Source organism: Apodemus sylvaticus, chromosome 14 (assembly GCF_947179515.1).
Source record: "Apodemus sylvaticus chromosome 14, mApoSyl1.1, whole genome shotgun sequence".
Classification (NCBI taxonomy): Eukaryota; Metazoa; Chordata; class Mammalia; order Rodentia; family Muridae; genus Apodemus; species Apodemus sylvaticus.
The window spans coordinates 17,969,818-17,990,200 of NC_067485.1; the positions used below are offsets into that span (position 1 = coordinate 17,969,818).

Sequence of the window (20,383 nt, forward strand, 5' to 3'; positions counted from 1 at the left end):
TTGTTAAGTTAATGGTAGTTAGCATTACTAAAATTGATAATTATTTTGAAGGTATTTTTTTCTTAATTTCTGAGGATTGAACCCAGGGCTTCACACATGGTTAACAAGTTCTGTCATTTTCAGACCTACATCATCTTTTAAATCCACATTTGCAGTCCCTCGGTGGCCAGTGTAGTTCATATATGAATGAGTGTACACAGTGTGGACTTCCTCCATTCCTCTCAGCAACTTTGGGAATGAGGAATTCTAAGCAGAGTGCCTTTCTGCTGTTAACCTTGGCTGCACTCTGCTAAACTCCATATACAATGACATGGCCAGGATTTCAATCCGTGGGACTTTGTATCTGGGTGTAACCAATAGTAGCCCATGCTCTTTAAAAGTTGCCTGCAGGCTGCCACAGTTGTGCCCACAGATAGGCGGTATGGTGTTTCATACAGAACATTTTCATAGAGATAGAAACCTTTATAGTACTAGCATCTCTGCCTAAGCTTTGGTCCTGATTTTCCAGTCTCTGGTGTAGGGCACAGAGGCCATGGCTGGAAGCAGTGTCCCGGATGACTAGGAGGGATTCGTAGCTCTTGCCCATAGAAGTGGAAGGGTGACTGTGTGACTGTGCTGGCATGTCTGCCTGTTTACAGCCACTTCTGCTTGGCTGCTCTCCAGCAGGCCCGTTTACTCTCTATGGTGAGGACTTGCTTTCCATTCCACAGCACACAGAGGGGATCGCAGTAAAACATGTGTTCTCTTCATTTGTTTCAGACTGACCCTGTCTATATATTGCACATAAAAATGAAAGTGCATTTAATCCATCACCTTAGGCCCTCATGTTTTTCACATGAGGTATAGATAAACAGTGTTTGTAAATTCATGACCTGACTCCTAGGCCTTACAAGTTTAATTGCGTTGACTAAAATCTTTAGAAAAGATGGCAAGAATCTGATAGGAAAACTTGCAGATAATCTTAAATTCATTAGCATTTGGCACTTAAATATTCTTTTTGTGTTTCATACAATGCCATTTTCCAAAAGTCATTTTCCCTGCCACTATGGCCTTACCTGAACTAAAAGTTTTATATTCTAAAGATTTTATTATTGAAAAGCCATTTAAGTGACAAGAAAGAAACTAAAGTAGAATTAAACCTTTGTCCTAGATAATCCACAAACTAGGCCCTTGGCACACAGATGATCAAGAGTTGATTGGACTGTGTCAGGTGTCTTACCCTGCCCGTTGTCTGTGAGGTGACAGAGTTCCGGCCAGGGGGGCACCGGGGCTCAGCACAGAAGACACTAGTTATGGAGTAACAGTAGCACTCCGCTTGAGTGCGAGGCTTTTCTTTGCATTCTTTTGTTTATAAGCTGTTCACTGCTCCTAAAACATTTTGACAGTTTTAAGTTTGTTTGAAACAACATATAAAGTAACAAACATGTAGTGTAAATTTATTTCAAAATGAAATTATGCCAACTAATTTCTTAATACAGCTACTTGAGAACCATTCTGTTATTACATGGCCAGTGTGCAGATCTGAAGTGTTAGGCTTTACTGAAGAGATTGTGGAGTTCTGGGCCCATCAGTTCCCTCGTCATGTCTCTCCTTAAGCATCATATTATACGCACTGTAATAATTTACAGATGTCAAACTATTCAGTATGTTCATAAAACATGATTTTAAATACTCTAATAACATAAAACATGGTTTTCTTTGAGTACAACTGGGTCTGGGTGAGGCCAGGGTGTGCTCCTCTTGTTGGGGAGGCCCCTGCTCTATTAAGTCTGGGAGCTTTAGTGGGAAATGGGGTGCTACATTACTCTTACTCCATATACATTACTCTTTTCCATTAAAAGATTGAAAACTTAGACCCGCGAGGAATTCAGCTGTCAGCTCTCTTCATGAGCGGAGTAGACATGGCACTGTTTGCTAATGATGCGTGTGGGCAGCCCATCCCCTGGGAACACTGCTGCCCTTGGATGTATTTCGATGGGAAGCTCTTCCAGTCCAAACTTCTTAAAGCCAGCCGGGAAAAGACCCCACTCATCGACCTCTGTGATGGTCAGGTATGTTGGGGACAGCGCGGCCATCTCTGACTACAGTGGAATGTAGTGTAGGAGCTAAACCTGCTGTATGGTTACTATTGCTGTGATAAAACACCATGGCCAAAGCAACTTGGAGAGGAAAGGGTCTGTTTGACTTGACATCAGAGCAGGAGCCTAGGGGCAGGAGCTGATGCAGAAGCCCTGGAGGGATGCTGCTTTGTAGTGAATTGTGGAATTTTGATTTCTTTTAAAAAACACACAAATATTACAAAAAAATGTTTTCATTTTAATCTCAGGTGTGGGATATGGGGTGCTTCAGAGTATCCACAGCAGCTGACTAGGATTTGCCTCGTGCTTGTTCTAGCCAGGGCTTGATTTTGTCACCTGCAGGTAGTTTCTGCACTTGTGAGACAGTTGGAATTCTGGGGACTTCTCAAGTCCCCAGACTTTTATATACCCCAGAGGGTATCTAACTGCTGGGGCTCTAAGAAGAGGGTGGTGGGTTGCTGGTTGATTGTTGGTCACTGTTTGTTAAGTAGTTGTGCACAAAGAAGAAACAAGAAAATAAATCTAACGCTGGTGAAGATCAGACTTGCCCCAAGGCTCTCACCTCCTGTGGTCAGCAGGGAACAGCCTAAGGACAGCACCGCCACTGGCTTTAGTCGGGGATCTCTTTCCTTCCCCTTCCATCCTTTGTTCTTGTTTATCTAGTGTTCACAGGTCGGAAGGGTAGAGAAAGGGCTGGAGAAAGGTGGAAGAAAAAGGAACCCACAAAGTAGCCAAAGCTCAGCTACACTGCCTACACTCAGCTGCTGCTGTCTTAGAGCCCAGAGCCCCGCGTGGGCGGGGCGGCCCTCCCTCCCACATCAACCACTACTTTAAAACATTCCCTACGGGCTCACCTGCAACCTCATCATACGGAAGCATTTTCTTAATGGAGGTTTCCTCCACTCAGGTGACTTTAGCGTGTGTTAAATTGACATAAAACTATCCAGTTCACCTGCCATCTTCCCGAAGGTTCACCGAGTCTTATTGCTTGAGAGAGAGAGTTAGGTCCCAGAAAGATCCTTGCCTATTGAGGCAGTGAGTGGGAGCCATTGTGGCTGGAGTGTAGGTCTAGGTTCCCCCACCCCACCCCCCAGGCTCTGCTCACTTTTCAGTCATTCTTTGTGGCTTCTCTTGATAAACATTTCATTTAATATTGTTGCTTGATCATGAGTGTTGCACTATGGCCAATGGCACGTGCTTGTGGTACGTCATAGCATGTCACTCATTCACAAGCTCTCAGAATACTTCAGCACAATAGAAAACCAGTGAAGCCAGCAAGAAGGCAAGCATGCACAGCTAGGCCAGCCAGCAAGAAGGCAAGCATGCACAGCTAGGCTGGCCAGCAAGAAGGCAAGCATGCACAGCTAGGCTGGCCAGCAAGAAGGCAAGCATGCACAGCTAGGCCAGCCAGCAAGAAGGCAAGCATGCACAGCTAGGCCAGCCAGCAAGAAGGCAAGCATGTACAGCTAGGCCAGCCAGCAGGAAGGCAAGCATGCACAGCTAGGCCGGCCAGCAGGAAGGCCCCTTTCAGCAGGCCCTGAGCAGGCAGTTGAGCTCAGTGAGGACAGGTTGTCATAGTGTACACCTTACTGGCTACAGGTCTTAGAGTGACCAGAGAAGTGCTCTTGACTATTGATTTAGGTGTTAAGTGACCAGAGAAGTGCTCTTGACTATTGATTTAGGTGTTAAGAGTAAGTATTAAGATTAGGTGTGGGGCTGGAGAGAGGTTCAGCAGTTAAGAGCTTGTATTGTTCTTGCAGAGGACCTGAATTCAGTTCCCAGCACCTACAAAAGGCAACTCACAACCCACTTCAGGGATGCAGTGGGCTTGGCCGTGACGACTTCACAGGCACTTGGTACATATGAGTAATCCACACAGATACACAACTAAACATGAAATAAATATTAAAAATTAAGAACTAGGAGACTGCGGTGGAGATTTGCACCGCAGTGGCTCCGTTTTGTTAGTGACTATTAGAATGTGTTAAAGCGTGAGGGTGACGTCTTTGCCTGTCTGTCCCTGACCTCAGGCTGAGCAAGCTGCCAAGGTTGAAAAAATGCGCCAGAGCATCCTGGAGGGGCTCAACTTCTCCCGGCAGAACCACCCGCTCCCCTTTCCACCGCCGCCTGCGCTGCCCTTCTACCCAGCCTCTGTGTACCCTCGGCACTTTGGCCCAGTCCCCCCCTCACAGGGCAGGGGCAGGGGCTTTGCAGGTGAGTCGTATTTTGGAAATCCTTCAAGTGAGGCAGAGTGTGTGGTCCTTCTGGTGCCAGCACAGCTTGCAGTGTGGAGACATGCAGTAGTGGGTTTTAGGAAGCAGTGTCATATGGCAGTAATGCTTCCCAGGGAGGGACGAGAGTAAGACCCTGAAGGAGACTCTGAGAAACAACATGGAGTCACCTTAATCTCAGTTACGTTATCTCAGTACAGCATGTCCAGGGTGTTTAGGAGGCCACAGCCAGTGCCCTGTGGAATGACTGCTAAGGGAGGCTGGCCTCGGGGATGACGGTGGATATTGAAATAGCAGGAGGGTCTGGGAGACCAATGGGGCTGGCGTGCCTGCACAGGAGGTCCCTCTGAGACCTGCTTCTCACGCTTTTCCTGATTTTCTCCACTCTGGATACAGGAGTCTGTGGCTTCGGAGGCCATTATGGGGAAACAGTAGCAACAGGCCCTTACCGTGCCTTCCGGGTGACAGCAGCATCAGGACACTGTGGAGCCTTCTCAGGCAGTGACAGCAGCAGGACTAGCAAGTCCCAGGGCGGTAATTATTACCACACCCAAACCCACACCCCTCCAACCTTCTGCTGCCAGCATTTCCTGCTCCAGCATCTAGCCCCTTCTCTCCATGGCTATTCTTTCCAGCCTCCCCTTACACACTGACTTTTCTCTTAGGTCCCTGACTTATCCTCTGCCCTTAGGTCTGTGCAGTGGCCCTGTCATAGTTGTCCTGTCTTCTCCTTCCAGGCTAGGCCGCTGAGTTTCCACCTAGAAGACAACTTGTGTGTGCACCAGTGTGACCTGGCCAGCACCTCATGCTCTCAGGCTGGGCTGCCAGTTTTGTAGAGTTGCGTATAGCATGAAGCTGTGTTGTGGTAAAGGTGCTTGTACTTGTGTAGAAGATGTAAGCAGGTGCAGAATCTCTGTCACGTAAAAGCCTTTGATAGTTTGTTTTTAAAGAAAATTCTAATGTAAGATAATTTACTGTAAATATTCTCTACCTCTATTCATTTGTATATATCTTATGAAGAGGAAGAGTTTTGGAAATAGTTCATTGTGATTCTGTCACTTGAAGCCATCAAGTCATTTTGCAGGATTGGTCTGAGGCATTCTGAGTTGCTTTCAGGATAGGCATTCCTCCCTGGATGATAGATAGCATTTGTCGTCTCTGGTACCTGGCACTACAGTGACCTGCAGAACCATGGTGTATGGAAAGATGGCTGAGGATCAGCTCTGCTGCCCCAGTGGGCCCTGACCTTCCTCTTCCTCACCTTTCCAAGGATTTCTCTACCCGTGGCTGTTCCTGTAACTTTACCATGATATGTTCCAGCTCACTGTGGAGCTGGACTCTAATGCTGCCTCTCCTGTGGGTGGGGAAAGCAAGGAGAGGGGGCTCCAAGGAGCTTAACTTGCCTCCTAGCTGTTCTGTTCACACCCGTGCTGTGCAGTGCAGTGCACACCTCACGCACAGCAGCTGGGGACCTGAAGTACAAGCGGGTGCGGGGTGTTCAAGACTGAAGGCAGATGGAAGTAGCTGAGGCACTGTTACTAGAGTGTGGTGGTTGGTGGATGCCTGCATCTCAGCCCTTAGAAGACCAGCAGCCCTAAATGGGATTTCTCCATCAAATCCCTCCCCTCAGGGCTGGGGAACCCTGCTGAAGAGGAGGCAAAGAGTGTAAGAGCCAGAGGGGATGCAGGACAGCAGGAAGCAAGGCCTCTAAATCAACATGGTCAGAGCTCTTCTGCACTCAGACTGAGGCAGCATGCACAGGGCTGGTATAGGTCTGGGTCATTTGAGTTTATATTATGCTTCCAGATTATGGTTTTTATGGGATTCCTGAGTGTGACCGAGCAGGTCTCTGTGGGCCTTCTCTTGGGCTCTTTTCCTTCTGTTTTGATCAATTCCAATGTGTTGGGTTTTGTTTTATCTCACTATATTTTATTATTATCCCTTAGAAGCCTGTTTGTTTTCTAATGAGACAGTACTGAAGGGGTGGATGGCAGAAGTAAAGGGCCAGAAACTATAATCAGGATACCTTATATGATAGGGGAAAACCTATTTTTAATAAAAGGAGAGAAAAGTTTAGGGAAGAAAAAGGCATGCAGGAAGTACTACAAGTTAATGGCTAGTCTAATAAACATAGCAAGTTTCAGGTCAGCCAGTGCTATATGGTGAAATTGTGTCCCAAAACACCAATTATTTATTTTTAATTACCTAGCAAAATAATATTAGCATAAAATAAACTTACTAAAACATCATTTCTGAGTGTGGTGGCACATTCTTTTTTATCTTAGCACTCTGGAGGCAGAGTTCTAGCATAGGCAGGTTCTAGCACAGCCTGATCTCCATAGCTAGCTCCTGGCCAGCTAAGACCAAAGAGGATGCTGGGAACTCTGTAGTCATTCCTGTTTTCAGTGCTCCAGCAGCCCAGTGGGGTTGGTCATAGGCACATGTCGTAACACCAGGATTGTAGGGAGCTTGTGATAATCTCAGGAAGAAGATGTTCAAGCTCTGGGCTGGAGAGATGGCTCAGTGGGTAAGAGCACTGAATGCTCTTCTAGAGGTCCTGAGTTCAATTCCCAGCAACCACATGGTGGCTCACAACCATCTGTAATGGGATCTGGTATGTCTGAAGACAGCTACAGTGTACTCATATACATAAAATAAAATAAATTAAAAAAAAAAAAAGATGTTCAAGCTCATTTTGTTTTAACCAGTCTCCTGTAACATAACAGTTAAGGAATTTCTTAGGTCAGAAAACAGGAATAGTCAACCCATCAGTAATTAATAGAAGTTGGTGAGTGTAGCATATATTTAACTTTGTGCTTAAGGAAGTTCTACTTTAGCAATGTAGTAACTGTGGAGCTGTGTGTAACTCCACCCAGCACACAGAAGCAAGAAGGTCAAGAGCCTGGCCTGGATCGCACAATGAGACCTTGTTTTCAGACTTCGTGGTTTGTGCATATAGTTCAGAGGAAAAGCACTTGCCTAGCCTGTTCACACTCCGGGTTCCATTCCCAATGTGAGAGTGAGAGAGGAAGGAGTGCTTAGATTGATTAATTTCCCTAATGTTTGGCTAATGACACAAATGTGGTAGTGTTTACCTGGAGAAAAGCATACTGAGGTTGCCCACAGTCTATCTGGTAGTGTAGAAGGCAACCCAGTTACACTCAGCCAGCTACACTTACCTGAATTTCTCTAAACAGGAGTTCACTGTGGCAGTTAGGATCTAACTCACTTGCAGATTCTTTTGGTTTGGTTTGGTTTTTTAAACATTTATTTATTTTGCATATGAACACACTGTGGGGTACTTATGGGGGTCAGAGGACAACTGGCAGGAGTTGGTCCTCTCCTACAAACATGTGGAACTTGGTGCTAGAACACAGGCCATCCACCAGGCTGGGTGGGATGCACCACTAATCAGTGGATGAGCCAAGGTCACTCTCTCTAAATTTACATAGGGTCTCTCTCTAGTCCAGCTTGGCCTCAAATCTACAATCCTCCTGCCTCAGTTTCCCAAGTCATAGTTTCATAGATGTTTACCACCATACTTAGCCCTGTTATAGGTTCTTTAACTACAGAAATCTCGTGGTGTGGGGCCTGGCATGTCTTTAATTCTAGCACTTAAGAGGCAGAGGCATGTAGATCTCTGTGAATTTGATGTTACTAGCCTAGTCTACCTTTAGAGTTCGGGAAAGACCTGCCTTCAAAAAACAAAATAATGATGATAATAATAATAACAACAACAACAATAATAATAATAATTATTATTATTATTATTATTATTATTATTATTATTATTATTATTATTATTGCATGGTGTGCACAGAGAGCCTTCTCTAATAAACTCTTTGTAAAGCAGGGTAAATGGCTTCTTACAGAATAGGAACCAGGACTAAATAGGAGTCACTCTGGTTGTTTTCCCCTCTGCTGCTCCTAACACTGTATTGTAAAGATCCTTGTTTTCTCATGGTGTTTTTGTTTGTTTTTGTTTTTGTTTGTGCAGGAGTCCAACCTATTCCTTCTCAGGGAGGGAAGCTAGAAATAGCTGGCACGGTGGTCGGCCACTGGGCCGGGAGCAGGCGGGGCCGTGGGAGCCGAGGGCCCTTCCCTCTGCAGGTGGTGTCTGTGGGAGGACCAGCAAGAGGGTAAGCTCTGGGCTGAGATAGTGGACTTTGTGTGAGTGCAGGAAGCAGCCTTTGACTGCTCCCCTAAGCAGGGACTGTTCTCGTGTCACTAGGTAGTTTCTGTTTCACATCATTCTTAGTGTTACATAGAATTCTCTTATATAGCATTATATAATTGTTTGATTCATCATTATTAAATAATTAACCATGCATTATTCAGTTAATGAACTGTCTTCTAAAAATGTTCCAAGTATTAGTTTTGAAGTCAAATGTCTTGGGTGTTAACCAGAGAAAGGATTCCTTGCACTTGATCTGACCATACTTAATACTTGATGTCTCTCTCACCTAGCATAACTCGAGAGTAGTTTAAATATCATCTTTGATAGACTCAAGTCTGTTTGTTCTTGTTTTCCTATATTGACCCAGGCGTCCAAGAGGTGTTATTTCCACTCCGGTGATTAGGACGTTTGGAAGAGGTGGAAGGTACTACGGCAGAGGCTACAAAAGCCAGGGGGCAATTCAGGTAATGTTCCCATAGTGTTCCTGTCACTCCTGCCCTGTCTCCCCTCTAGGAGTGTCCCTGCCTGTGTTCTGACTGTAGGGCTGTGAGTTTGTTTGGCCTCTGACTTGATACTTGAATCAATTCCCTGTGCTCAGGAACTCCATCAGGTGACATCTGTGTGTTTGACTTCTTGTTTAGGCCAAATGAGGTCTAGGCTGCTGTGTCTTCCAAGATAGCAAGATAGCCACTTCTTTAGTGGAAAATAGATTTTTTTTTTTTCAGTCAAGGTCTGTCTCTATAGCTCTGGCTGGCCTGGAACTTGCTATGTGGACCAGACTGCCCTCAAAGTCACAGAGATCCTCTTACCTCTGGCTTCTGGGTGCTTTTTTATTTTATGTGTCTAGATGTTTGCCTGAATGTGTATCTGGGCACCATGTGCCTCTGAGAGCAGAAGGTGTTGGATTTCCTGGGACTAGAGTTAGAGAAGCTGAGTCTCTGTGCAGGTGCTGGGAATCCAACCCTGGTCCTCGGGACGAGCCCCTGGTGCTCCTAGCCACAGAGCCCTCCCTCTTTCCAGCCCCACTTGTTGTGTATGTGCTTTTCTTTGAACTCTTGTATCGGATGTCCTGTTCCCTGGATGAACTGCTTGCAGCCTTCTTAAGGACCTTGTGTGTACCCTGTGTGTACGCTGTGGAGACAGTGTGCTGACATGCACTGCCTTGATGAAAAACTTGTTGAATTTCATCTGATGGGCATTTGACTAATACTCTATTGTAGTATCTAAATGGATTCTTGTCTGTCTTGGAGAATCCTGCTTCTGGAGGGTTGATTAAATTAACACATCCCATAATTAGTCAGTGCTTTTTTACAGATTTCACACAGGCTCAGTATCTGCTCATGGAGCTGTGGCCAGCCTCCTGTGCTGAGAGCAGCTCTGCGTGTGCGTGTGTGCGTGCATACGTGCATGCATGTGTGCAGGGAGCCATGACCCACTCTACTCCCCATTGTGCCTCCTTTGTCTTAGTTCTATAAATCCCTTCTTGACCCGTGAGTCCTCCGCTCTGGGCCTCTGTTCTGGTTTCTGAAGTCCTTTTCTTACTGGGTTCTTGAAGAATGACTCCTCAGGAAGGATTGAGGGGTGCTGTTCAGTGTGAAGACTGCTTTCCTAATCAGGACATGGGCTTGCAAGCTTTCTCCACAGTTGTCTTGCTTACTGCCATTTTCTTCATACATAAAGCTTTACTGTCAGAGTTACATGATTTCATTCCATTGAACTCACCTGTGTGCTGTCCTCAGTACCCAGATTGGTTTGCTTTTCCATGAGAACTTGCTGCCTGTCTAGGAGCCCCTGGCACTGCTGCTCTGATGGCCACACTCGGTGAGCCTCCATCTTTCCCTTCAGTGCTTGTCTACAGTGGCTGGCGGTGCCCAGCTGCCTGGCACTGCTGCTCTGATGGCCACACTCGGTGAGCCTCCATCTTTCCCTTCAGTGCTTGTCTACAGTGGCTGGGCGGTGCCCAGCTGCCTGCTCGGAGGCTCTTCTCTCCTCCCTGTGACATTTGGCAGACTCTTCATTGACTGTCTCCTCTCTCTCTTAAGTTCAGTTTACCTCTAGGGTTCTTTTCTTTCTGTTTTGTTATTATAATGAAATAGTCTCACTACATAGCCCCACATGGAACTTGCTGTGTAGATTAGGTTGGCCTCAAATTCCTAGCAATTCCCTGTTTCTGTCTTCCGCTGAGGACTGGGATTAACGTTATGGCCGCTGTGCCCTGAGCGCCACTGTGTGTGTTACATGTACTCAAATATTTTTGTTTGTCATTATATGTGAGCGATATGATGCCTGCATGTGCATCTGTGGACCCCGCTGGCCATGTGCTGCTCTAAAGCTGAACTTTGGTTTTCATTCTTTGACCTTTATGTGCAGTCCATGGATTGAACTCAGAATGACAGTGTTTTTACACATGTGAACCCTAGATGGTTTTTTGGTTTGTGGTTTTTTTAAAGACATGATCTTTCTACATAGCCCTCCCTGGCTGTTCTAGAATTCATTTTGTAGACTGGGCTGGCCTCGTATTCACAGAAATTGTCTGCTTCTCCCTGTGCTCGGATGACAGGTGTGGCCACCGTGTCCATCTGCTTGGTTCTTTAAAATACTCAATTTTAGAGTAGCTTTAGGCTCACAGCACTAAGAAAAGTAGATTTCCTTACAACACTGCTCCCCTGGTACCCAGTCTCCTGTCAGATGATCCCTGTGTTACAGTTGGCTGCCCATCTAGCACACGGAATCCCCAGCTCACAGCGTGCTTCAGCTGTCACTCTTGGTGTCACAACTCCACAGGTTTAGGCAGCACTGTGCTGACCAGATCTGCACTGACATCGTGTCCAAGTGTCATTGCCCTAAAGGTTTTCTGCTCCACCCCTCCTTCCCTGAGAGCTCTGGCAGCTGCTGCGTATTTTACTGTCTCCCAAGTTTTGCCTTTTCCAGGTTAAATAGGCAGAATTACACCTATTTATTATCTTTTCAGACTTCTTAAAAATGATCTTTTTAATTTTTATGAGACTTGATTGGTATTTTGCCTGCGTGCATGCCTGTGTGAGAGTGTCAGATCCCCTGGAACTAGAGTTGTAAGCTGTCATGTAAGTACTAGGAATTGAACCTGGGTCCCCTGGAAAAGTACCCAATTCTCAGCCATTTCTCTAGCTCCTCAGACTGTTCCCCCTTAACTTCACAATACATTTTGTAAGTTTCTTGCTGTTGTTAACAGAGCTGTGGCCGTCTCGATGGGGCTGGGCATGCCATGCAGTGCCAGTCTTGCCAAGGCCCTGGCTTACCTCCAGGCACCAGGAATGAGTAACACACTGAGTATGAGCTCCTGTAGTTCCCAAGGTCTCATCTCTGTGAGCCCTGGCAGAGACTTAGCACCGTGCTGAGCCTCTGGCCTTGCCTTCCTGAGTGGCAGCACTCTTCCTTTTCCTTTTCCTTTTCCCTTTCTTTCCTCTTCCCTTCCCCTTCCCCTTCCCCTTCCCCTCCCTTCCCTTCCCTGCCCTGCCCTGCCCTCCCCTGCCCTCCCCTTCCCCTTCCCCTTCCCCCCTCTCCTCTCCTCTCCTCTCCTCTCCTCTCCTCCCCTCCCCTCCCCTCCCCTCCCCTCCCCTCCCCTTCCCTCCTCTCTCTCCTCTCCTCTCCTCTCCTCTCCTCCCCTCCCCTCCCCTCCCCTTCCCTCCTCTCTCTCCTCTCCTCTCCTCTCCTCTCTCCTACCCTACCCTACCCTCCCCCTCCCCCTCCCCCATCCCTTCCCCTCCCCTCTCCTCTTTTCTCTCTTCTCCTGGTTGTCTGACCATTCAAGCAATTATAGAGTCAAAAGTGTATGTCCCCAGTGACCTAATGGTTAGCATATCTTTTCTGGTGTGTATAATTTCTATTTCACTTGTGTTGTTTTGATGAAATGTCTGTTAAGGGGCTTGGATCATCTTTGGTGCTGTCTGTAAGATGGTGCTTTTAGTCTGTTCTCAAGCTTGATTGAACAAGCATCTCCATCACTCCCAAAGACCCTTCCTATCCCGTGACCCACTCAGTTCCCACTCAGTCTCATTTGTCTTAAGGGACTTTATAGACCTTGCTTGTTACGACATGATGACCATTTTATTGGTTTCAAGGGTGGGAGCAGTCACGGCAGAGAACTGCCAGACCACAGTGTCTACCATGTGTCAGGGTGGCGGCACTATCTCAGAGAGCCTTGTTGGGAAGTGTACGGGATCACTTCAGCATCCGCCTGCTTTGGGGAACAGGGGCGATCCAGAGGAGGATCTGCCACAGCCCTTGTGCTGCTCTCCCTACAGCCCTGCTTTGCGTTGGTGTTGCTGTACTGTGACTTGGTTTTCTCTGTAAAGATGAGGATATGTGTTTTGGATATGCATTTTGCAGAATATGAGGACAGCCTCTATTATTTCAGAGGAGAATCACTAAAAGGTCCTTGTAACTTTCAAGATGAGATACTATGTAAAGGGTTAGATAGAGCACTCCCAGTGAGACTTTGTCATTTCATTTGAACATTTGTAGCAGAGGTGTTGAGAGGGAGCCATAGAAGTGATCAGAAGTCCCACCAGCTGAGGGCAAGCCACTCGGGTTTTTCTTCTGAATTCTCTGGCTTGAGGCATTATGGCTGCTCTGTGTTCCTGCCCATCCCTGCTGTCCCCCACCCAGCCCGTCCCTTCCATACCTGAGGCTCTCACCACTTTCCTTCCCCACAGGGCCGACCTCCTTATGCTGCTTCAGCTGAAGAAGTGGCCAAAGAACTGAAGTCGAAATCTGGGGAAGCCAAGTCCTCTGCTGTGTCCTCTGAAGGGTCCCTGGCTGAAAACGGAGTGATGGCCGAGGAGAAGCCAGTGCCCCAACTCAATGGGAGCACGGGTGACCCCCGGGCCCCCAGCCACTCGGAAAGTGCCTTGAACAATGACTCTAAAGCGTGCAATACAAACCCTCACTTAAATGCACTAAGCACAGACAGTGCCTGCCGCAGGGAGGCGGCTCTGGAGGCAGCTGTCTTAAATAAAGAAGAGTAAACTTATTTTTTATAGAGGGTGAAGGATGCTGGAAGGGTAAGGATTCAGGAATATCTGGAGAGAGAGAGCCTGCAGTTATGTACATTTTGTCCTTTCCGTAAGAGAAAAATGAGGACTTTGGAAATTCAGATCCCTCTTTGATATCAGAGATTTAAACAACACATTTTTTTTTTAAGTTTTAACCAGTTGTAGTCAAAATGCTACAATAAAACAAAAAGAGACAGAAAATGAAGAGCATTTGACTCCCGCACTTAAAAATGAAGTACACAAAGTTTAAACTGGTTATGACAAAGCCTAGAGTTGTGTTTCTTGAACTAAAGAAAACAAATTTTGGCAGTGTTTAAGTATATATAGCTTAAAATATAATTTTTAGCATTTGGCACCATATGTATGCCATTATATTTGATTTTGCATTACTGTTTCACAATGAAGCTTTGTTTTAAGGCTTTGATTTATGATTATGAAAGAAATAAGGCACAACCACAGTTTTTCTTTCTTAAATTTCATCACTGTTGATGTGGTTCTTTTGTGTTAAAAAAAGTGCAACTATCGAAACTAAAAAATTATAGAGTAAACTGCTGTTGTGCTGATTTTGAATACACAGTACATCATACATACTTTACAAGCAAGTTCAATGGAGTTAAAGTTGAAATCATTGAAGATGCAAATGACCTTTCAAAGTCAACACAATGTGTTCTGAAACTTCGTGACTAATACCATGCATCTGTGATCAGTGAGCTACGTGGTTTTGAATCGGACGTAGACCATTAGTGCTACTACTTGAGCTAAACTTCTGCATGGTTCATAATTTTTAAAGTGTGTAGTTAATATTATGCATGTTATTGTCCTTTCTTCCATTCTTACCAGTATGTGCCCATTTGCAAAACAAAATGCTAATAATCAGTAATAGTCCTATAAAAGATGTTAACTCTGTTTAGTCATTGACTGATCTTGCTCTAACCTTACAATTTTGTGATTATTGACCTCTGTTTCATTTATTCTAAACCCCCCCCCCAAAATTATCTAGCCGTTTGGAATATCAACATTACCCTGGTGTGCGCACTGCTGTGTGCATTGTTGTTCTTTGTTGCTGTTTTATGCCTTCATATTCATATTAGCAAAATATGAAATTCTGTAAAGAAAAAACCCCCCTATGATCTTAAAAAACAAAACACCCCCTCCCCTCTGTAGCAGGAAACAAATTGCTTGTTCTTGAGAAGTTTCCCATCAGGAATTTAGTAGAAGCAGGTATTCTTCTATCATTTTGATGTTTTGTTACTGTTTCCAAACAATGTACTTTGAATCAGAATCACCTCTTACGTTTCCTATACTTCCGATGCTCTTCATCACATTAGTGATCAGAAATGAGGTGTAACTCCCCATCCCTGCCCGCAGGAGCTAAGTAGGATCTTACTGTAAGTTGAAGGAAGTTCCGCCCTAACTCATGGATTGTGAAGAATGAACTGCTGTTGGGTCTGATTGACTGTTGATGGATTGTGGTGTGGCGTATCCAGAGGCTATTGAATGCAACTTACAATGCTTAATAAAAATCTTTATTCTTTTAGTATAAAGTATGGTGTGGCTTTTAAATTCACTTGTAAAAGTATGAATTCTAGAGAGGTTTAAATTGAGGCAGCTCACGAAGAGAGTAAGACAATAAGTTTAGAAATACCGAGCCCTGTCAAAGTAATTTTAGAGGAACATTAGTGGTTAATATGAAAATTGTGCTGAGCACAGCTTTTAAGTCCCGCTACATACATTCTCTGACCAATCAAGCTGCGAAGTCCAATGTAGCTTTTATAAAGGCCTAGCGGGGAACTCTTTGTTTTTAAATGTAAAGTTCCAAGTGTAGCTGCCTTTTGCGTGGTTCTCCCTGTAGTCTAGCTCAAGCATGCCCAGCAGAGCCAAAGTGGCCGAAATGCTACCTGAGCTTCTGCTCTGAGCTGGTTGCTTGCTTTACGGGTGGGGCGGGGCGATTGTGCAGCAGCTGCGCGCGCATCTCGGGGCGGGGCCGAAGCCATGCCCAAAGCCGCTGGCTTCTTACGCTGCAGCGCCAGGGCGGAACCGCGTGACGAGGCCTGAGACTGCGCCTGCTCGGTCTGCCAAGCTCTCTGCTTAAAGAGCCTGGGGCTTTGCGCGGGCTGGTTGCCTTACGAAAGATCGGAGGCTCAGCCACGGGGGCCTTGATCCACCTACGTGCACCTACTGTATTGTGGCTTCTAAATTACGGAGGAGATAACCTCTTGTCTGAGACTGTTAGTTTGGCCTCCAGGGTCTCAGAGTGAAACTTGGTACTGCTGCCCATAACAGGCCACCGGAACCTTTGGCTGTCTGTGTTTGTTAGCCAGGCCTGTATCATCTTATAAAACCCATGTCACAGGGAAGACTGGCCACTCTGAATCCCCAAAGAATGGTCCGGCAACTGGAGTACAGAAAACTTTTATTCAGAAAATACCTTCTTCCATGGCATCCTCACAGGGTCTCCCCCAACCCCGCGGTAACAGCCGCAAACCTCACTATTCTGCATCTTCAGTTCACCTTACTTGGGGATAGCAACCCGAACAGAACGGCCTTCTGGCTTAGAGTGAGGGACGGAGAGTTTTGGCAAAAAAAAAAAAAAAAAGCCAAAACAAAAGCAAAACAGAACAAAACAACTCACCAGGGATCTCAGGGATGACCCCAGGTGGCATTTGCCCACCCCTGCCACTTTCATCACTTAGATTACATTCGTTCTAGGCCTCCAAGGTATGCCTCCACCTTACTTAAGGACCGGAAGTTTAGGTTTGAGCAGAAAGGAGAGGGTTCAGGAGGCTTCTTGGATATGGAACTGGACCCTTCCTTTGTCAGGAGCACATTCACTGTTTTCCCACACCACTGGACTTGAAGGGGGATCATTGGGAGGCCAGTGCCAAGATGCTCGAGGGACTTTGGCCATATGTGGCACTGGCCAGAACTCAGGGCCAAATTTAAGGCTTTGTACACACTCAAGATGAACTCAGCCTTGTGCTGTTCCTGGTCAGATGGTAAACTGTGGTAGGTCTGATGCTCTTGGTAGTTTGTTTGGCTTTTTTTGGTGTGTTATTCCTTTTTAAAAGGAACTTCTATGATTTTTTTTTCTGTTACTCTGCCATCTTGGAAACAACTATTGTGAACATCAGACTTTTTCTGATGCAATAAGTATTTTCATATTCTTCTCAGCACAGGGGGGAGATTCTGCTTACTTGTTTAAGGTTCTTGTATAGCACTTTTGCCAGGCTTTGCCCCTCCTCCAAGGGACAAGGCACAAAGCTTGCACCTTGAAGCATTTCCACTAAAATGGAGGGGGTCATATATTTACATTGAATAAGCAAAGTATAAGGACAGGAGATGGAGAGGTATACATGCCACTCCGTAAGTGAGTCCTGTGACTGCTTCTTAGTCCTGGTTTTGCTGTCCCTTAGAGCACAGGCATTGTTTGTATGAATAGGCCCAGTTGCCTGGCAAGGCCAGTGCACCGTCCTTTTGACAGGCAAAAAACAGACTTTCATTTACACAGCCTTAATTTCCAGGGAGGATGAGTGTTTGATGGATGTGGCTAATAGAGCTCGAGTCTTCATTTTCTACCTGACAGAGAATGTAGGGTGATTCCTATACCTTCATCCATACATCACTTACATGGACAGAGGGATACGATTAGCCTATGCGAAGCTTTCTTCCTACAGGACAAGCACCAATGACCAGCTGCAATGTGCTAATGATTGCTCTCTTCAAGAAGACACGCTTTCTGCTGTCTGCCCTGCACTTCATATGGTGGACAGGAAAAGGGTCTTTTGTCTGTTGCTAGTGTAGTGGGTCTGCCAACCCCACCTGTATCCCCCACACATGGTTTGCTGTGTGGCTGGGTACTGCTCAAGCATTTCCCAAAGAACCACATTAGGGTTCTCAGGCTCCCTGTCATCCCTGTGAGCTCTTCCAGGAACCCTTGGCTATGGCGCAGGCTGAAGTGACCTGGAAGTCCTCAGGTGAGGTCATGTGGAAGCTTTCTGTAAACATGTGGCAACCTATATTAGGGTCTGAACCAAGCTCCTCTTTTTCCAAACTCACTGGGCCAAGACATAACTCCTAAGATCTCAGAATGTGACCTTATTTGGAAATAAGGTCTCTGCAGATGCAATAAGCTAAGGAGTTGGGACAAGGTCATGTTGGAGTAGGATACACCCTTACCCAGTATAAGCAGTGTTCTGTTTGTTTGTTTGTTTGGATTTGTTTTTTTCGAGGCAGGGTTTCTCTGTGTAGTCCTGGCTGTCCTGGAAATCACTCTGTAGACCAGGCTGGCCTCCAACTCAGAAATCGGCATGCCTCTGCCTCCCAGAGTGCTGGAGTTACAGGCATGCACCACCACCGCCTGGCTTAGTGTTCTTATAAAAAGGAAACATGGACCCAGAAGCACAGAGCCAAGGCCATGGCAAGACTAAAGTGACGCTGTCCTAGGCCACCTATGAGAAGGTGGACAGAGGCCAGACACAGATGGCACCTCTGAAGGACTATAGTCCTCCAGACCCTTCATCTTTTGGCTTCCAGAATCAGAGATGGTAAATGCCTGTTATTCAGGACTCCTGGTCTCTGGATTTTCATATGTTTGGTAAATGGAAACTTCTGAGCCCACAGTAGGACCACTTTCTTTTCTATTCCCAGCAGGGCCTGGCTCACCCAGGGGCTATATTTACTTTTAGTTTTTCCTAGCTTCTGGAATTGGAAGTGCCCTAGGATAGAATGTGAACAGTTGTGGTTCCCTAGAAAATGGACATGTCTAAGAAGCCAGATCTAGAGTGGTTCTTGCTGCTACTGTACAAGGGGAAATGGAATTTCAGACTTAGGGTCTGAACCAAGTACCACCGTGAGCCTGACACGGGTGCTACAAAAGCCGTATATCTGGACCAACCAACAGATAGGATTTTTCCTGGGTAGAGGGATATTCATCCAATCTTTGATGCCCTGACTGATCACTCCAGGGGCTGGCACGGAGCCTGCTGCAGAAGGCAGAGGTTCTCTGGGGCTGTGGAATATCACCCGAGTGGAGAGAGCAGGATCACAAACTGTAAGCACACAAGTAAAAAAGAATCAGTGTAAAAAATGAGATAGAAGGGGTGGAAGGTTCCAGGAAGAACAGCGAACCAGGTGAACACTTCCATGGAGTAGGTGTCAGGGAAGCCACACTAGGGGGTGACTTGGAGGACAGGGGAGGCATTAGGCAGGGAACACCTGTCCAGGACAGCCCTAAAGTACTCTATAGCTGCATGTGTGTGCACTCAGTCATACCCTTTGTTAAAAGACATGATTCAGTGAAGAGCAACATACAAGGTCAACACTGAAAATTGGTTTTGTTTCCTTATACTAACAATGAACAGCATACCAAAAAACCAACCAAACAAACAAAAAAGCCAGAAAGAGAATCCTGGTAGATGCAGCTCAGTTGGAAAGTGTTTTCCTAGCACGCATGAAGTCCTAGGTTCCAGCTCCAGCACCTTGTAAGTCAGTGTGATTCGTGACTATAATCACATACTCAAGAGATAGCAGTGGCAGGGTGCAGGGTTTGAGGTAGTCTTCAGTGATGGTTACAGGAGACTGTTTTAAAGAAGGGTGGGGGAGGTGCTGAAGTGCTGGCTCAGCAGTTAAAAGCATTTGGCTGCTGTTCCAGAGGACGCAGGTTCAAGTCCCAGCACTCACATGGCAGCTCACGATAGTCTGCATCTCCAGCCGAAGATCTGACACTCTCTTCTGGCCTCCATGGGCACCAGGAACACAGCTGATGTGCAGACCTACCTGGAGGCAAAACACCCATACACATAAAGTAACAACTAAAAATGATAAAAAGGAAAAATGCATAGATACAGGCAAATATATATAAAGTCAATGGAGCATTGCAGTGGCTCAGTAGGTAAAGATGTCTGCTGCTTCCAAGCGTGATGGGATTCACATAGCAGGAGAGGACAGACTTCCACATTGTCCTCTGAACCCTCATTTACACACACACATGCACATACAGGTACACACACAGAGTAAAGGGATGTTTAAAAAAAAAAAAACTAGAGCACGGAGGCAAGGCAGATGACCTGACCAGACTTAGCTCAGAGTAATTAAATGGAAAGACAGACAGACTGCTCACCGATTCAGAAACTTCATACGCAATTACTTGAAAACAACAGAGTGGGCTGCCTAGCACCTCAGCAGGTAACAGCGCTAACTGCCAAGCCTGACCCTCTGAGCTTGGCCCAGGCACTCTATCCTAGAAAGAGACGCTGGCTCCTCCAGGTTCTCCTCTCTTCCCCCAAACAGACAGACAGACAGACAGACAGACAGACAGACAGACAGACAGAAGAAAATCTAGAGAATTTGTTGTTGTTTTTTCGAGACAGGGTTTCTCTGTATAGCCAGCCCTGGCTGTCCTGGAACTCACTCTGTAGATCAGGCTGGCCTTCGACTCAGAAATCTGCCTGTCTCTGCCTCCCAGAGTGCTGGGATTACAGGCGTGCACCACCACCGCCAGGCTGTCTTTTTTTTTTTTTTTTTTTGAGAGTTTCTACACTTCAAAATATATATTTTTTCAAAAATCTTTAAAAGGTGTGTGTGTGTGTGTGTGTTTTCTAATCAGAGTTTCTCCAGGAAAAACTTACTTTCTTTCTTGGGCTTTTTTTGTTGTTGTTGGTGGTGGTAGTGGGTTTTTTGTTTGTTTGTTTTTTGTTTTGTGTGTGTGTGTGTGTGTGTGTGTGGTTTTTCTAAACAGGGTTTCTCTGTATAGCCCTAGCTATCCTGGAACTTACTCTGTAGACTAGGCTGGCCTCCAGCTCAGAGATCCACCTGCCTCTGCTGGGATTAAAGGCCCTGTGCTTCCACCATCCAGCCTAAGAAGCA

General features: G+C 46.0%; 1 protein-coding gene across 1 annotated transcript in view; it reads left to right on the top strand.

The window, feature by feature from the left end:
- Window positions 1-15,063, top strand: part of Fam120a (family with sequence similarity 120A) — an 88,112-nt gene extending 73,049 nt beyond the window's left edge. Inside the window, exons 13-18 of the mRNA XM_052157212.1 lie at window positions 1,842-2,051; window positions 4,109-4,292; window positions 4,706-4,843; window positions 8,307-8,448; window positions 8,854-8,950; window positions 13,181-15,063. Of these exons, the coding sequence (XP_052013172.1) occupies window positions 1,842-2,051; window positions 4,109-4,292; window positions 4,706-4,843; window positions 8,307-8,448; window positions 8,854-8,950; window positions 13,181-13,492 (1,083 nt within the window). The 3' untranslated portion in view covers window positions 13,493-15,063. The remainder of the gene's footprint in view (window positions 1-1,841; window positions 2,052-4,108; window positions 4,293-4,705; window positions 4,844-8,306; window positions 8,449-8,853; window positions 8,951-13,180) is intronic.
- The last annotated feature ends 5,320 nt before the right edge of the window (window positions 15,064-20,383 follow it).